Consider the following 17,399-nt stretch of genomic DNA (forward strand, 5'->3'; position numbering starts at 1 on the left):
TATTTTATTTTTTCTTACAGAATGAGATTTTCTCAAAATTTTTTTCTTAAAAATATTAATTTTTTGTAAAATTTCTAATTTTCATATATAGATGATTCCAACTCCTAAATTGTATTATTATAATTTTGAAACATTATTTCTTACAGAATTTCAAATTTTTTTAGATATCATTTCGCTTTAAAAATATTAATGTTTCTAAATTTCTAATTTTTCTACATAATTTCAATTTTTTAATTTGCATTATTATACTTTTAACATATTTTATATTTTTTTATAAGAATTTTTGATTTTCTTACAGAATTTCAAATTCAGTTTTTTTTTTGAAAAAATGGATTCATCTTTTGTATAATTTCTAATTTTCATACATAACATAGATTGTAATTTCCAATTTGAATTAATATAATTTTGAAATATTTTAAATATTCTTACAGAATTTCTGATTTTGTTGGATGATTTTTGTCTTAAAAATATTAATAATTTTTAAAAATTTTTATTTTCTTACATAGTTTTCAATTTCTAAATTGAATTATTATAATTTTAAAATATTTTTTTTTTTTCTTACAAAATTTTAGATTCTTATTAGATTATTTCTACCTCTGCCATTTTGCCTATTTTCCGTACATTTTCTCAGATAAATTCAAATTTTCAATTTAAATTATCATAATTTTGAAATATTTTATACTTTCTTACAAGTTTTCATACGATTTTTGCCTTAAAAGTTTCTTTTATAAATTTCTAATTTTCCTACATGATTTCTAATTTCTAATTTGAATTATTATAATTTTAAAATATTTTTTTTCTTACAGAAATTCAGATTTTCTTACATAAATTTTCCTAAAAAATATTGAATATTCAATTGAAATTTTGAAAATTGTAGTCTCAGAATGTGTCTAGTAAAGAAAATTTTATATTTTCTCGACAATTATAATTTGAAAAATGATAAATTAATTTGGAATTTTAATAATATTTGCCTACAAACTATAAAATTTTAGTAACTTGCCATTATATTTTCTAATTTCATCATATAATTTGAAATTTCTGATCAGAATTTTGATGATTTATGGTTTAGGAAAATGTTAAGTTTTGTAAACTTTTAGGTTGAGATTCTATTGAAAAATTTCATCTCAAGTTTGAAATTTTAATAATTTAATGCATTAAAATGGTTTTAAGTACATTTTTTTGTCGGTTTTGAAATTACAACAATAAATCACTCACAATTAAATCTAAAGTGACTCGTTCGATAACACTGATATGATTATAAATAAATCGTTACATCGCATTCCAATCTGTTGGCAATTATAATTAGAAAAAACAAAAACAATTACTCGAAACTAACTATCGAAGGAAACTGGAAACATTCGGTGTTAATTGTCGAAATTAAACGACTTTTCAGTGCGCGAAATAACGATAAACAAACCGGAGAAGAATAAAATAAGAGAAAAAAAAATAATAATAAAACGCAAACTCGCATCGATTATATGTAGAGTGTGTCCGGTTAATTCGTTAATTGGAAACGTTATGCACAAACCGAACGATAAACGCAAGACGAAAAACCGATGCGAGAGCGAGAACGAACGCGAATTTACAATGCAAATGTTTTGGAAAATGGACGTCGTGTCATCGGTTCCGTTTTACTTTCACGTGTGTGTGCAACGGCGCGAACGAAACAAACAACGTGAGAGATTACATCTCTTGTACGATTTTTTTTTTATTCAGCCCGCGGGCGGTGCATTTCATTTTCTTCTCCTTCATAGTGCTCCGGCTGTGATATTTAGAAACGAACGTTGCTGTTTTGTTTTGCAGTCGGTCGATCGGGTGATTTCTTTTGTTCACAAAACATTCATTAGATTCCTGTAATAATAATCACTTACATTCACCAAGTAAATTGTAAGAAAATTGACATTAAACGATTTATTAGATAAAGTTATTTATAGGTTTTATGTTTCCTGTAGAAATTCAGATTTTACCAGATTTTTGCTTTAAAAACATAAAATTTAATTTTTTAATTTTCTTACAGATTCGTTATTTCAATTAGAAATTTGAAAATTCAAATAATGGAAACTTAATTTATTTATAAATTTTCAAATTATCATGTATGAAATAATAAATTTATTAAATTTTATATTTCTTACCGAAATTCAGATTTTCTCAATGATTAATGCCAGACAAAAAAAATTTCTAATTGAAATTTTGAAGATTCTTGTTCCAGAAAATTATCTTGGATAAATTTGGCCAAAAATTAATAAATTTAGTAAATTTTATACTTTTTACGGAAATTCAGATTTTCTAGGATGATTGTTGCTTAAAAAATATAAATTTAATATATTCTTCAAGCTTCGTTAACAAATATTAAATTTTCAATTGAAATTTTGAACATTCCTACCCTACAAAATATCTAATATTGAAAATTTTATTTATTCTTAACGATTTTGAAATTATCTTAGATGATTTTTGTCTAAACTTGAAATTAAACACAATTTTTATTTATATTTGTTCTGAAATTAATAAATTTAGAAAATTTTGTACTTCTTATAGAAATATAGATTTCCTCGGATGACTGTGGCTTAAATAATATAAATTTAATTTATATTCTTCAAACTTCTTTAACAACAATTAAATTTTCAATTGTAAGTTTAAAGATTCTTGCCTCAAAAAATCTGTAATACTGAAAATTTTTAAAGATCTTCAAATTATCTTGGATGATTATAGTCTAGAATTGAAATTTAACTCGAGTTTTATTCATTCTTTACCGGAAATTAATAAATTTATAAAAAATTATACTTCTTACAGAAATTCAGATTTCCTCGGATGATTGTTGCTTGAACAAATTTCAATTGAAATTTCGAAGATTCCCCATAAAGTGTCTAATATTTAAAATTTAATTTATTCTTAATGAATTTCAAATTATCTTGGATAATCTAGAGTTGAAATTGAACACGAATTTTATTCATTTTTAACCTAAAATCAATAAATTTAGTAAATTATATACTTCTTACAGAAATTCAGATTTTCTCGCATGATGATGTTGCTTGAAAAAATATAAATTTAATATATATTTTCCTAAGTTCTTTAAAAAGAATTTAATTTTCAATTGAAATTATGAAGATTCTTGTCCCAGAAAGAGTCTAATATTGAAAATTTTATTTATTCTTTATGATTTTCAAATTATCTTGGACGATTATTGTCTAAACTTGAAATTGAACACGAGTTTTACTCATTTTTGACCTAAAATTATTAAATTTAGGTAATTTTATACTTCTTACAGAAATTCAAATTTTGTTGGATGATTATTGTTTGAAAAATATAAATTCAAATTTCTTTAAAAACAATTAAAATTTTAATTGAAATTTTAAAGACTCTTGTCTCAGAAAATGTCCAATATTAAAAATTTTATTTTTAATGATTTTCAAATTATTTTGGAAATTTTATACTTCTTACAGAAATTCAGATTTTATCAGATTATTGTTGCTTGAAAAAATATAAATTTAATACACATTTTCCCAAGTTCTTTAAAAAAATTTAATTTTCAATTGAAATTATGAAGATTCTTGACACAGAAAGTGTATAATATTGAAAATTTTATTTATTTTTAATGATTTTCAAATTATTTTGGACGATTATTGTCTAAAATTGAAATTGTGTGCATGTTTTTGTTTTCATTTTTGACCTAAAATTAATAAATTTAAGGAATTTTAGACTCTTACAGAAATTCAGATTTTCTTAAACGATTATTGCTTAAAAAAATAAATAAATTTAATGTGTATTTTTCAAATTTCTTAAAAAAAATGTGAATTTCTAATTGAAATTTTGAAGATTCTTGCCCCAGAAAATATCTAATTTTGAAAATTTTATTTATTATTAAAGAATATCAAATTATCTTGGATGATTATTGTCTAATATTGAAGTTGAGTTTTATCTGAAATTAATAAATTTAGAAAATTCTATACTTCTTACAGAAATTCAGATTTTCTCGGATGATTGCTGAAAAATATAAATTTAATATATATTCTTCAAATTAATTTAAATCTTTAATTGAAATTTTAAAGATTTTTGTCTCAGAAAAAGTCTAATATTAAAAATTTTATTTATTTTTAATGATTTTCAACTTCTTTAACAAAAATTAAATTTTCAATTCAAATTTAAAGATTCTTGTACCAGAAAAAGTCTAATATTGAAAATTTTATTTATTCTTAATGATTTCCAAATTATATTGGTTGATTATCTAAACTTGAAATTTAACATGAGTTTTCTCAGATGATTATTGCTTAAAAATGTCTAATATTAAAACTTTTATTTTTTCTTAATGATTTTCAAATTCAAATCTTGGAGATTATTGTCTAAACTTAAAATTAATCACGAGTTTTATTAATATTTAATCTAAAATTAATAGATTTAGGAAATTTTATACTCCTTACAGAAATTCAGATTTTCTCGGACAACTGTTGCTTGAAAAATATATATTTCAAACTTCAAACTTCTTTAACAATTAAATTTTCAATTGAAATTTTAGATATTCTTGTCCCAGAAAATGTTTAACACTGAAAATTTTATTTATCCTTAATGAATGTCAAATTATTATTGTCTAAACTTGAAATTAAACATGAATTTTAATCATTTTTGATCTAAAATTAATAAATTTGGGAAATTTTATAGTTCTTACAGAAATTCTGATTTTCTCAGATGATTATTGCTTGAAAATAAATAAATTTAATGTATATTTTTCAAATTTCTTAAAAAAAATTGAATTTCCAATTGTCTAATATTGAAAATTTTTTTTATTCTTAAAGATTTTGCATATTATCTTAGTTAATTACAGTCTAGAATTGAAATTGAACTGGTCTTTTATTCATTTTTGATGTAACATTTAAAATTTAGGAAATTTTATACTCCATACAGAAATTCAGATTACAAATTTTTGAAGTTTCAGAAAATGATTTGTGTCTTAAAATTAGTTAAAGAAACTGAATATCGTAATCGTTTAAAATAATAATAGATATAAACGTTTATAAGAATTAGCAAATTAAGTACCTAATTATAACTATTTAATGGGTAAATCATCATTTTTAGTGAGATAAGTTTCCTGGAACTAAGATTATAACATATTCAAAATTTTAATTGATTTCGAGATCGCCACGTTTAAATTTTCACAACACAACAACACAATTTATAAAGTGCGCAATCTAAAATTGTGTAAATGGTATACACACGACTTTTCCACCTTTTGTAAATAATTTTTAATGTTCATTTTTATGGTACATTGTGCAACACATTTTATATTTATTGATGTCCTAAACATTTACGATTTGCATTCAGAAACTGGCATGACTAAATGAATAAATAAGAAAACATCCATCCAATCTAACCATTACTTTACATAATTACCATTGTCAAAATTGCTCGTAAATTTTATAATAACACGTAAGAAAACAACAAGTGAATTATTTATTTGTGGTCTGTCGCGAAGAGACAAAAGTTTCTTAGCCCCACAGCCTAGGCTAACGGTAGCGCCACGCGATTTGCATACAATCCAAGCGTCCAGGGAACGTGTCCGAAATCCCCAAACACTCGAAACCCGCAAAAGGTCGTCCAACTCCTTGCTACGCACCGTTTTTATTAGACGACAAATCACCGGTCGTCGGGGACGGTAACGTCGCACCGTTCTTTTACACACTTACTGAGGCGATGGGCCGGTGGTTGCGTTCGGGCGGCAAGATGTTTAGACAGTTGGGCGCCGCCCACGAGGCCGGCCTCTGCGTCCATTTCCTGTTGCCGCCCAGGAAGCCGCCCTTCTGCTCGAGCGTCGACGAGTGCCGCAGGATGTTCTGCTGTTTCTGTTGGGCGCTGCTCCACATAATACAATTAACTACTTCGATAGTACTAGCTCGTGTCGTTGTTCGTTGACGCGTCTCGTACGTCGCACATCACGCACCTGTACCAACTGATAAGGTTTTTTTGTTTTGTTTGTCGCCCTCGGTGGAGGAATGGAGGAGAGATTGTTCGTGGGGGGATTAATCGTTATCTGTGCGTTCCGATTAGATTCGATATGATTGATTAAAATGCAACTACTCGTTGTTGCGTTCTGGGAATATAATATCGATCACAGCCGTTCAGAAGCTGTCAAGATTTAGATTTAAGAATTTATCGAAAGTTATATTTGGTAGCATTTCGATCTAAAACTAATTGCCCACACCAAAACGTCATGTATTATCAATTTTTAAATTAGTTGTAACGAGGAGAAGTAAAATATAATAAAATTTATTAAATTTACGCTACCTTTTACAAGGTTAGTCTAAAATTAAGTGGGCTCTACTAAACTAAGCTAAAAAATATAATGTATTTTTAAAGTAATCTTTCTAGTATAATAAAATAACATGAGATAATGAAATAATTAAAATTTATTCATTTTATCTATACTCATCGTAAAATCTATGAAACTTACAAGCTGATGGGAGTAGTTTAGATTAAAATTAAAATGATTTTAGTAAAAACATCAATAATTATCAGTGGAATTTAAAATATCTATTAATTTAATAACTCTGGATAAACAAATAAGGTAATTAAAGATTATTCCATTATTCTTGCATTCATTATTAAATACTTTTGAGCTTCTGAAAGTAGTTTAGTCACATTATCATGTGATTTTACAATAATCTCTCCAATTTAATAAAATAATATAAAGAAATAAAATGATTAAAGTTTATTCATTACTCTGCATTCATCATAAAATTCATGAAACTTTTGAGCTTCTAGAAATAGTTTAATTTAAAATTAAGTTGATTATATCAAAAACATCACAAATTATCATATGATTTCGACGTAATCTCTCCAATTTAATATAATAATATAAGGAAATAAAATAATTAAAGTTTATTCATTATTCTTGCATTCATTATAATATACAAGAAACTTTTGAGCCTCTGGAAATAGTTTAGTTTAAAATTACGTTGATTATATCAAAAACATCATATATTATCATATGATTTTAAAGTAATCTCTCAAATTTAATAAAAGAACATAAGGAAATAATATGATTGAAGTTTATTCATTACTCCTGCATTCATCATAAAATACATTAGGAAATTTTGGAGTTTCTGGAAATAGATTAGTTTAAAGTTAAGTTGATTATATCAAAAACATCACAAATTATCATGTGATTTAAAAGTAATCTTTCCAATTTAATAAAAAAATATAAGGAAATAAAATGATTGAAGTTTATTCATTACTGCTCCATTCATCATAAAATACACGAAACTTTTGAGCTTTTGGAAATAGTTTAGTTTAAAATTAAGTTGATTATATCAAAAACATCACAAATTATCATGTGATTTAAAACTAATCTCTCAAATTTAATAAAAGCATATAAGGAAATAAAATGATTGAAGTTTATTCATTATTCCTGCATTTATTATAAAATATATGAAACATTTGAGCTTCTGGAAATAGTTTAATTTAAAATTTAGTTGATTATATCAAAAACATCACAAACTATTATGCGATTTCGATGTAATCTCTTTAATTTAATAAAAGAATATAAAGAAATTAAATGATTGGAGTTTATTCATTACTCCTGCATTTATTATAAAATATTCAAAACATTTGAGTCTTTGGGTAGTTTTATTTAAAATTAAGTTGATTACATCAAAATCATCACACATTGTCATGTGATTTTAAAGTAATCTCTCCAATTTAATAAAAAAATATAAGGAAATAAAATGATTGAAGTTTATTGATTACTCCCGCATTTATCATAAAATACACGAAACTTGAGCTTCTAGAAATAGTTTAGTTTAAAATTAAGTTGATTATATCAAAAACATCACAAACTATTATGCGATTTCGAAGTAATCTCTCTAATTTAATAAAAGAATATAAGGAAATTAAATGATTGAAGTTTATTCATTATTCCTGCATGTATTATAAAATATACGAAACATTTGAGGCTCTGGGTATAGTTTAGTTTAAAATTAAGTTGATTATATCAAAAACATTACAAATTATCATGTGATTTCGAAGTAATCTCTCTAATTTAATAGTTTATCTTAAAATTAAGCTGATACCAAACACATTACAAATAAGCATGAAATTTTGAAAACAGTATAAGAAAATAACATAAAGTTTATTCATTACTTCTTTATCTATCATTATATAAAAAATACAAAACTTTTGAGCTTCTGCAAGTAGTTCAGTTTAAAATTAACTTGATTGTACCAAAAACATCACAAATTACATGTAATTTTAGACTTTCTAATTTAATAAAACAGTATATGAAAATGAAATAATTAAATTCTATTCATTATTTCTATAGTCATCATAAAACACACCAAACTTTTATGCTGATTAAAACAATTAAAATGTATTCATCAATCATAAAACAAATACTATAAAAATTTATGTCAGTAAATATTACACGAATATTACTAATTTCACCAAGATTTCAACCATAAAATAATAAAACAAATAAACTTGTGTACAAGTAGTAATAAATACCACCGTTATCAGTAATCTTGGGAAGATCAACCGCGAACATTTCAACCGCAACAGTTATCCAGATTGTCGTCGCAAGGTACGCGAATCGAACCATTTATTCAATCCGTCGTACACATTGTATCACAATATCGCAATGCAACGCAACGCAACGATAGAATATGAAATACGACAGATTTAATGGCATAAAACAACCAACATTTACGACCCGATAAAACTCTCTTTCACATGTGAGAAAGTACATTGAATCGCGAGGACAAAACCGAACGTTTGATAAATTGTAGTGGGAAAATTTAATTGTAAAATCGTTCCGTAATTGTATAATTACATATTTCGATTGTTTGTTGTCTGTTACGTTATCCGCCTGGGCCGGGGCTTGGTTTTCTCTCTCGTTCGTTGCGCCTCCTTATGAATAATCATTAATATTTATAAACATGTGTGCGGTGTGGGCTTTTCGGTCATTAACGATTTCAAATCGTCGCGCAATCGACGGCGAGAAATTTTTACGAATCCATTCAAACGTATTCGTATGATTATGGTCTCAGGAATGTTCATAAATTAACATTCTGAATGCGGGGCGACAAACAACCAAAAAACTGATCCGTACCACCCGGTAAAACTGTCGCACACACAACAACCACTTGTGAACGCACGAATTAATTAACAATTACGCAAAAACAATAAAACGACGGTTGACACATTGGCACGCGCACGACTCGAACGGCACTGAAGTCGCGACTCGCGACGAGCGTACCCAGTAAACCCGAGTACCGAACACAACAAAAACAAACGGGGGGACAATAGGCGTGCGGCGACGCACCTTTCACCGGAGCGCGGCATTTTATTCTCGTTGTCTTCCAACCAATTTTACTATTATCGTCATTTTGTTGTCCCCGGAGTCTCGGACGTTTCAGATTTTCGCCAATTTAATAGCTGCCTTGCACTCGTCAATTTTGATACCTTCGGTTAATTGCTACGTGTATTGTTTGTAGACCAATTTGTTGTCTAATGTTTATTCTAATTTTTGACTTCCATTTTTTGGCAATTTTGTGGTAACTTTCAATACAGCCAACTTATAAAGTTTGTTTACAAAATGTACAGGTTCCTTTAATAAAATATTCTAACCTAAAAATAGGGACGTTGCCTGCACTGGTAAAAAATTTGACACACATAAAATATAAATTATTGCTCACGATTTATGCAAAAACTTGTGATGTGTGTGAAATGGCCGTAGGCCACATCGTTGCAGACCCAAAATAGATTTATAAACATTTGATACTTACAGAAAATAGTCTCAAACAAATCATAATAACCTCAAACTATAAACTGAACTCTTTTGTAGCCGACTTAAACTAGATTACAACTTGCTACACTCAAAAAACCGGTGCCACTTTCAAGACAGCTGCCAATTCTGACTGCGACCGACTGTGACATCTTTCAAATTTTCCCCGGATAATTTGAAAACACCAGGGCCAACTCCACCACTTACTCACCCAATTGAACAGTGCAAGTTTCCATTCGACCACCATATTATCTCGGATTTGCCCTCAGTAAGTGTCACACATTCGTACCGATTTTTTATTTTTTTCGATTTTTTTTTAAAAAAATTGTGCAATCTGACAGATCGCACGCACCTGAAAACAACAGTCATAAATATTCGTTGCGTTCCCAGGAATGTGTCCGTTCGCAGAACCGAATGCTCCTTCAGTTTCTTCGATTGTAATGCCAAGAGTACGACGCGAGGTTGAACAGGACACGCGTGTCCGGACTTTTTAACAACGCGACGTTTTTTTACACGAGAATATGTATGGTGTTTTTATTGACAAAAGATTATTTTAAAGTACAATGTTAATTAAACTTCTTGGGCTCTGTATAATTACAGAATGTAATGAAACTTTTTGAGGTGTTCTGCGTAAAACTAAGAATAAAGTGAAACATTTTAAGTTGTTCTGTATAAAATAAAGAATATACTGAAATATTTTAAAATGTTCTGTATAAAATTAAGAATGTACTGAAACATTTAAGCTGTTGACAGAATATACAGAAACATTTTAAGCAATTCTGTATAAAATACTGAATGTGCTCAAACTTTTTAAGCAGTTCTGTATAAAATTGAGAATGTACTGGTACATTTTAAACTATTATGTATACAATAAAGAATGTACTAAAACATTTTGAGCTACTCTATATAAAATAAAAACTATACTGAGGCTTTTTAAACTATTCTATATAATATTAAGAATGTACGAAAACATTTTAGGCTATTCTGTATAAAATTGAGAATGTACTGATACATTTTAAACTGTTCTGTATAAAATAAAGAATGTACTGAAACATTTTAAGCAATTCTGTATAAAATAAAGAATGTACTGAAACTTTTTAAGCAGTTCTGTATAAAATTGAGAATGTACTGGTACATTTTAAACTGTTCTGTATAAAATAAAGAATGTATTGAAATATTTTAAGCAATTCTGTATAACATAATGTTCTGAAACTTTTTAAGCTGTTCTGTATAAATTTGAGAATGTACTGATACATTTTAAACTATTATGTATACGATAAAGAATGTACTGAAACATTTTGAGCTATTCTGTATAAAATAAAAACTATACTATGACTTTTTAAACTATTCTATATAAAATTACGAATACATTACAGGTAAACATTTTAAGCAGTTCTGTATAAAATTGAGAACGTACTGACACATCTTAAGCTATTCTGTATAAAATTGAGAATGTGCTGATACAGTTTAAACAGTTCTGTATAAAATAAAGAATATACAGAAACATTAAAATGTTTCAATTCTGTATAAAATACTGAATGTGCTCAAACTTTTTAAGGTGTTCTGTTCAATTGAGAATGTAATGATACATTTTAAACTGTATAAAATAAAGAATGTACTAAAACTTTTTATGCCGTTCTGTATAAAATTGAGAATGTACAGATACATTTTAAAATATTTTGTATACAATGAAGAATGTACTGTTTTAAGCTGTTCTGTATAAAATTAAAATTGTACTGAAACGTTTTAAGCTTATCTACATAAAATAAAGAGGGTATTGAAACTATTTAAAATATTTTAAAATAAAGAATATATTGAAATTTTTTAAACTGTTCTGTGTAAAATATAGAATGTACTGAAACTTTTTGAGCTGTTCTATATAAAATAAAGAATATACTGAAAGTTCTCAAGCTGTTCTGTATAAAATAGTTAAAATATTTTATATTAAATAAAGAATATATTGAAACTTTTTAAAATGTTCTGTATAAAATATAGAATGTACTGAAACTTTTTAAGCTGTTTTGTATAAAATTAAGATTGTACTGAAACGTTTTAAGCTTATCTATATAAAATAAAGAGTGTATTGAAACAATTTAAAATATTTTGTATAAAATAAAGAATATATTGAAACTTTTTAAGCTGCCCTTTATAAAATAAAGAATGTACTGACACTTTAAGCTGTTCTATATAAAATTAAGAATGCACTGAAGCATTTCAAGCTGTTCTGTATAAAATACAGAATGTATTAAATTTGTTTAAGCTGTTCTGTATAAAATAATGAATGTACTGAGACTTCTTAAGCTGTTCTATAAAAAATGTACTGAAACATTTTAAGCTGTTCTGTACAAAATTAAGACAGCAGTAAAACTTTTAAAGCTGTTTTATATAAATTTAGAACATAATAAAACTTCTTAATCGGTTCTGTATAAAATTAAACGAAAACAAAACTGACAAAAACAATAAATTAAGTCTACAAAAACAGTTATAGTAAAAATTCCGAACCAGTTCAATCGCAAGACCGACCTTGACTAATGGAAACGCGAGAAAAAAAAACGCAACCAAAAAGACATTTAAAATGCCAGGCCCAAAAACTGAGTCACCGTACTGCTTTTAGATGAAATTACGGTAGCGGCCGCCCGTAAAAACCGTCGTTTCGATACAATTGAAAAACGGTTCTGCAACGCGATTTGCCCGATTGTATTCAAAGGTTTGGCAAGCGGAAAATGTCACCTACACACCTAGCTAATTAGATGGAGAGCTTGTCGAGCTGAATCGCAATTAACCCAACGAATTTTGTTCGCTTCGAGCGCACACACAAACTCACAAAGAAAATTAACGTGCATTATAAATTGCCGGGCAATCAAATCAAACGAAAACCCGCGGACAGACGTAGGAAAAATTATTTCAACCAACCACGGGGCACAATTATCGGACGTCGTGCGTTATTATGTTGGAAGATAGACTTTCACCGGCTAGGAAATCGTGCCTTAAACGGTACGCATCCTTGAGATACAACAAAAATGTTGTATAATAAACGTGGCGGTTATCTGAAACGTGAAGAAAACCGAGATATGTCTGACCAAGTGGGAAAATATTTAGATCCAGTGATCGTAAGTAAAATCGTTGGGACAATGGTCGAGCGATTTCGTTGGATAAATCGAACTGGACCGCGACCTTGTGACGGAATTATTGCTAAACAAGGTTAATTGCGAGAGTCGCGCCCAAATCATGAAACATATCACGAAACGATTGGCGAATTTGCGGGGAACGAAACTGTTATTATTGTCTACTCCGGACGTTGAAAGCTAAAGAAACAAAATAAAAATGCAACAACTCACTAAATTATGTTCAATTTATAATAAAATAAATACTTGAAGTGTTTAGATAGCAAGGTTTATATGAGCTGCATAAATTATGTCTGTTGTTTTATTTACTTCCCACTTTTACTACGTTAACCTGAAAAAAGTCAGTTCCAATTTTAGTAATTCTACTAGTACATGCTTTTAAAAAAACCTCTTGTGGTTACGAAAAATATTCATGCAGCAAGTTTTCGTTCCGCATTCACGTGAAATGACGAAACTAATTCGGATCCTTTGTCTAATGTGCCTAAAACATTTAAAGCTGTTCTGTATAAAGTAAATAATGTATTAAAGTTGTTTTGTATAAAATTGAGAATGTACTTATACATTTTAAACTGTTTTGTATATAATAAAGAATGTACCGAAACATTTTAAGCTGTTCTGTATTAAATAAAAAATGTACTAAGGATTTTTAAGCTGTTCTGTAAAAAATAAAGAATGTACTGATACATTTTAAACTGTTTTGTATACAATAAGGAATGTACTGAAACATTTTGTGCTATTCTGTATAAAATAAAACCTATACTGAGACTTTTTAAATTATTCTATGTAAAATTAAGAATGTACTGAAACATTTTAAGCTATTCTGTATAAAATTGAGAATGTACTGATACATTTTAAACTGTTCTGTATAAAATAAAGAATGTACTGAAACATTTTGTGCTATTCTGTATAAAATAAAACCTATACTGAGACTTTTTAAACTATTCTATGTAAAATTAAGAAGTACTGAAACATTTTAAGCTATTCTGTATAAAATTGAGAATGTATTGATACATTTTAAACTGTTCTGTATAAAATAAAGAATGTACTGAAACATTTTATGCTATTCTGTATAAAATAAAACCTATACTGAGACTTATTAAACTATTCTGTATAAAATTTAGAATGTACTGATACATTTTAAACTGTTTTGTATACAATAAGGAATGTACTGAAACATTTTGTGCTATTCTGTATAAAATAAAACCTATACTGAGACTTTTTAAACTATTCTATGTAAAATTAAGAATGTACTGAAATATTTTAAGTAATTCTGTATAAAATAAAGAAATAACTGAAACTTTTTAAGCTATTCTGCATAAAATTGAAAATGTACTCATTGAGTGTACAATGTATTGAATCATTATTTTAAGATGTTCTGTATAAAATTAAGAATGTGGTAATTTTTTTTAAACTATTGTTCTACATGAAATTCAGAATGTACTGACGAAACAAAGAGAGCAACAGCTAACTAAAGTATGTTCAATTTATTATAAAATAAATATTTGAAGTGTTTAGATAACAAAGTTTATATGAGCTAAATTATGTCTGTTGTTTTGTTTACTTCCCACTTTTACCACATTAACCTCAGAAAAACTGTTCCATTTTTAGTTATTATACTAGTATATATTTTTAAAAAACTCCTCGTGGTTACGAAAAATGTTCACGCAACTTTTCGTTCCGCATTCAAATGAAATGACGAAACTGATTCGGGTCCTTTGTCTAATGTGCCCGTGGTTTCTTTGTTGTCCGTACGAAATGATAATAAGAAATTACGTGTAGGTTTTCGGTTTGACTAATACGTGTACCGAGCACTCCCTTTTACAGATCCATGATTCAACCACGTTCGTTGACTTTTACCGTAATTATTCCTTAAACACACACAACTGAATCTCTATCCAGGGGGCCATTATTGACTTAAAAATCCATACATTGTTTAAACGTAAACAATTTTTTTTTTGCGTTTCCAACAACAAATACCTACAAACAATAGACAATAATTATTCAGATAATGTTTTATCGGCGTTAGTCACATTTAATTTAAATCACTGACTAATTAGTAATAAGTAATTACCCAAACCAATCGACGAAAATAGCGTTTCGTTAGCGTTGCATTTATATGGCTCTAATTAGTCAATTTATTTTAGAGGTCCGCACAAACTGCGGATGCGGAAGAAGGTTGTTGTGGCCGGCTAATAAAAAAATTAATAAAATAACCGTGTCTGTTTTTAAATGGAACCAACAAATTAGCCTGTCAAATGATCAGTCATAGGCAACCAGGATGCACCACACATTTGTTTTCTCTATTGATTTATTATTGAAACAAAGCAGCTTTCGTTTCACCTCAATTATTTTTGCAAATGTTGGGATTTGCTAATTTATTCATAATATGTCCCCAGACGGGCAATTCCCAACTTTAACCTCACTTTTTTTCCAGCTGGGGGTTTGACGTGCATCGTTTGTTTTATCGGCTCAAACACGGTTACTGAGTGAATTATTTTGTGAATGTGAACTATAGGAGTAAAGCGAAAGTTATCAATATTAATGGGAGCGTTAAAATTGAATAAACCTATTTGAGTTACTAAATATAGACAACCCAGACTACACAGGTGTATCGATAGTTCCAGATGTGCGGCGCATCGATTCTAAATTTCTACCACGGTTTTTCGTTCAAACGACATTAATAATGACCGTAAGAAACGAAACCTGATCGAAATCTTAAAAATTTACGCTGCCGTAATTAATCTTGTATTGTTCCAAAGAGTCCAACTTATTAACGTTTTTTTTGGTAGTGTACGGAAAAAAAAACACATAAAAATCTCGTGACCCAATTACGTCGGCAGGCTCGCAAAAACATTCACGTGTGTGCTTTTAGCGGACTTAACAGCTTTTTAAAACGCCACCCGGCAAAAGACCCATTTTAATTAACTCCAGTTCGGTAATTAAATTCGCTTTTTCGTCCCCCTCTCGGTTGCGTCACTGCTTAATTTGAAAAATCAACGGCCAAACTTTTATTTCATGTTTGGAAATGAATATTTTATGAACTGTAGATCTAATCTCGAGTGCTACCCACAAAAGCAATTAGCTGAGCATTTGAAAATCATTTAAAATCATTAGAATGTAATGAAATCATTTAAGCACATCTGTATAAAATTAGGAATGTACTTTTTAAACAATTTTGTAGAAAATTACGTGAGAGAGTGAAACGTTAAGCTGATATCTACAAAATTAAAAATCTAGTGTAAATTTTAAGCAATTTTGTATAAATTTTTAGTGAAGATTTTTAAGGTAATCTGTATAAAATTAAGAATTTAGTAAAACTTCTAAACTGTTTTCTATAAAATTAAGATTGTAGTAAAACATTTTAAGCCTATCTGTATAGATTTAAGAGTTTAGTGAAACTTTTTAAGCTAATGTGTATAAAATTAAGAATGTAGTGAAACTTTTTAAACTTATCTGTATATATTTATGAATTTAGTGAAACGTTTTAAGCTAGTCTATATGAAATAAAAAATCTATTGAAATTTTTAATTTGTTTTCTATAAAATTAAGAATGTGGTGAATTGTTTTAAAATTATCTGTATAGATTTAAAACTGTGGAACTTTTTGAATTAATTTGTATAAAATTAAACATCTTTTTTAATTTTAAACTGTTTTATGTAAAATTAAGACTATAGTGAAACTTTTAAAACTTATCTTTAAGAATTTAGTGACACTTTTTAAGCTAATTTGCATAAAATTAAGACTGTAATGAATGAAACTTTTTAAAATTGTCTGTACAGATTTAAAAAATTAGTGAAATTTTAAGTTAATCTGTATAAAATTAAGTGTAATTTTTAAGCTATTTTGTATAAAATAAAAAGTGTAAATTTAGTGAAACTTTTTAAACTATACTTTATAACATTAAGACATTTTTTAAGTTAATTTGTATAAAATTAAAAATCTAGGGTCATTTTAAGCTGTTTTGTATAAAATGAAGAATGTATGTAATGAAATTATTTAAGTTGCTCTGAATAAAATAAAGAATTTTGAGATGGTTCTATATAAAACTAAAAACGTAGAAGAATTTTTTATACTGTTCTATAAAATATAGAATGTACTGAAACTTTTTAAGCTGCGTTGTATAAAATTAAGAATGTACTAAAATATTTTAAGCTGTTCAGTATAAAATAAACAATATATTGATACTTTTTACGATGTTATGTATAAAATTAAGAATGTACTGAAACGTTTTAAACTGTTCTGCATAAAATGAAAAATATAAACAAACTTTTTAAACTGTTTGTTTCACATAAAATAAAATATGTACTGAAAGTCTGTCTATATAAATTTAGGAATTTGGAAAATTCAATATGTAATGTGAAATCAGTTTATATTAGTATTAATAAAACAAAATGCAAATGACTTAATATAAAATATTAGAAGCGAAAGTAAGTTACTGTAAACATTTAAAAATCATTATAATCATTAATATAATTAAAATAAGAGAAGAGAAAACTTATTGGCTAAAT

The 17,399-nt window shown here is 27.3% G+C and overlaps 1 protein-coding gene and 1 long non-coding RNA gene across 4 annotated transcripts in view; one reads left to right on the forward strand and one right to left on the reverse strand.

The window, feature by feature from the left end:
• Positions 1-17,399, reverse strand: part of LOC109596896 (serine/threonine-protein kinase 26) — a 32,866-nt gene that overhangs the window by 7,804 nt on the left and 7,663 nt on the right. The window contains exons 1-2 of one of the 3 annotated variants that reach the window (XM_049965996.1): positions 9,092-9,206; positions 5,676-5,938 (exon numbers count right to left, since the gene is read on the reverse strand). The exons of 1 other annotated variant lie outside the window; for it this stretch is intronic. In XM_049965996.1, the coding sequence (XP_049821953.1) occupies positions 5,676-5,852 (177 nt within the window). In that variant the 5' untranslated portion in view covers positions 5,853-5,938; positions 9,092-9,206. Of the gene's footprint in view, positions 1-5,675; positions 5,939-9,091; positions 9,207-9,977; positions 10,070-17,399 lie in introns of those variants that run through there. One more of the 3 variants, XM_049965997.1, reaches the window with a different exon arrangement.
• LOC126265260 (uncharacterized) lies at positions 9,685-10,352 on the forward strand. Its single transcript, XR_007547801.1, has 2 exons — positions 9,685-10,034; positions 10,157-10,352. It is a non-coding gene; the product is annotated as an uncharacterized LOC126265260 (long non-coding RNA).

Source organism: Aethina tumida, chromosome 4 (genome assembly GCF_024364675.1).
Source record: "Aethina tumida isolate Nest 87 chromosome 4, icAetTumi1.1, whole genome shotgun sequence".
Taxonomy (NCBI): Eukaryota; Metazoa; Arthropoda; class Insecta; order Coleoptera; family Nitidulidae; genus Aethina; species Aethina tumida.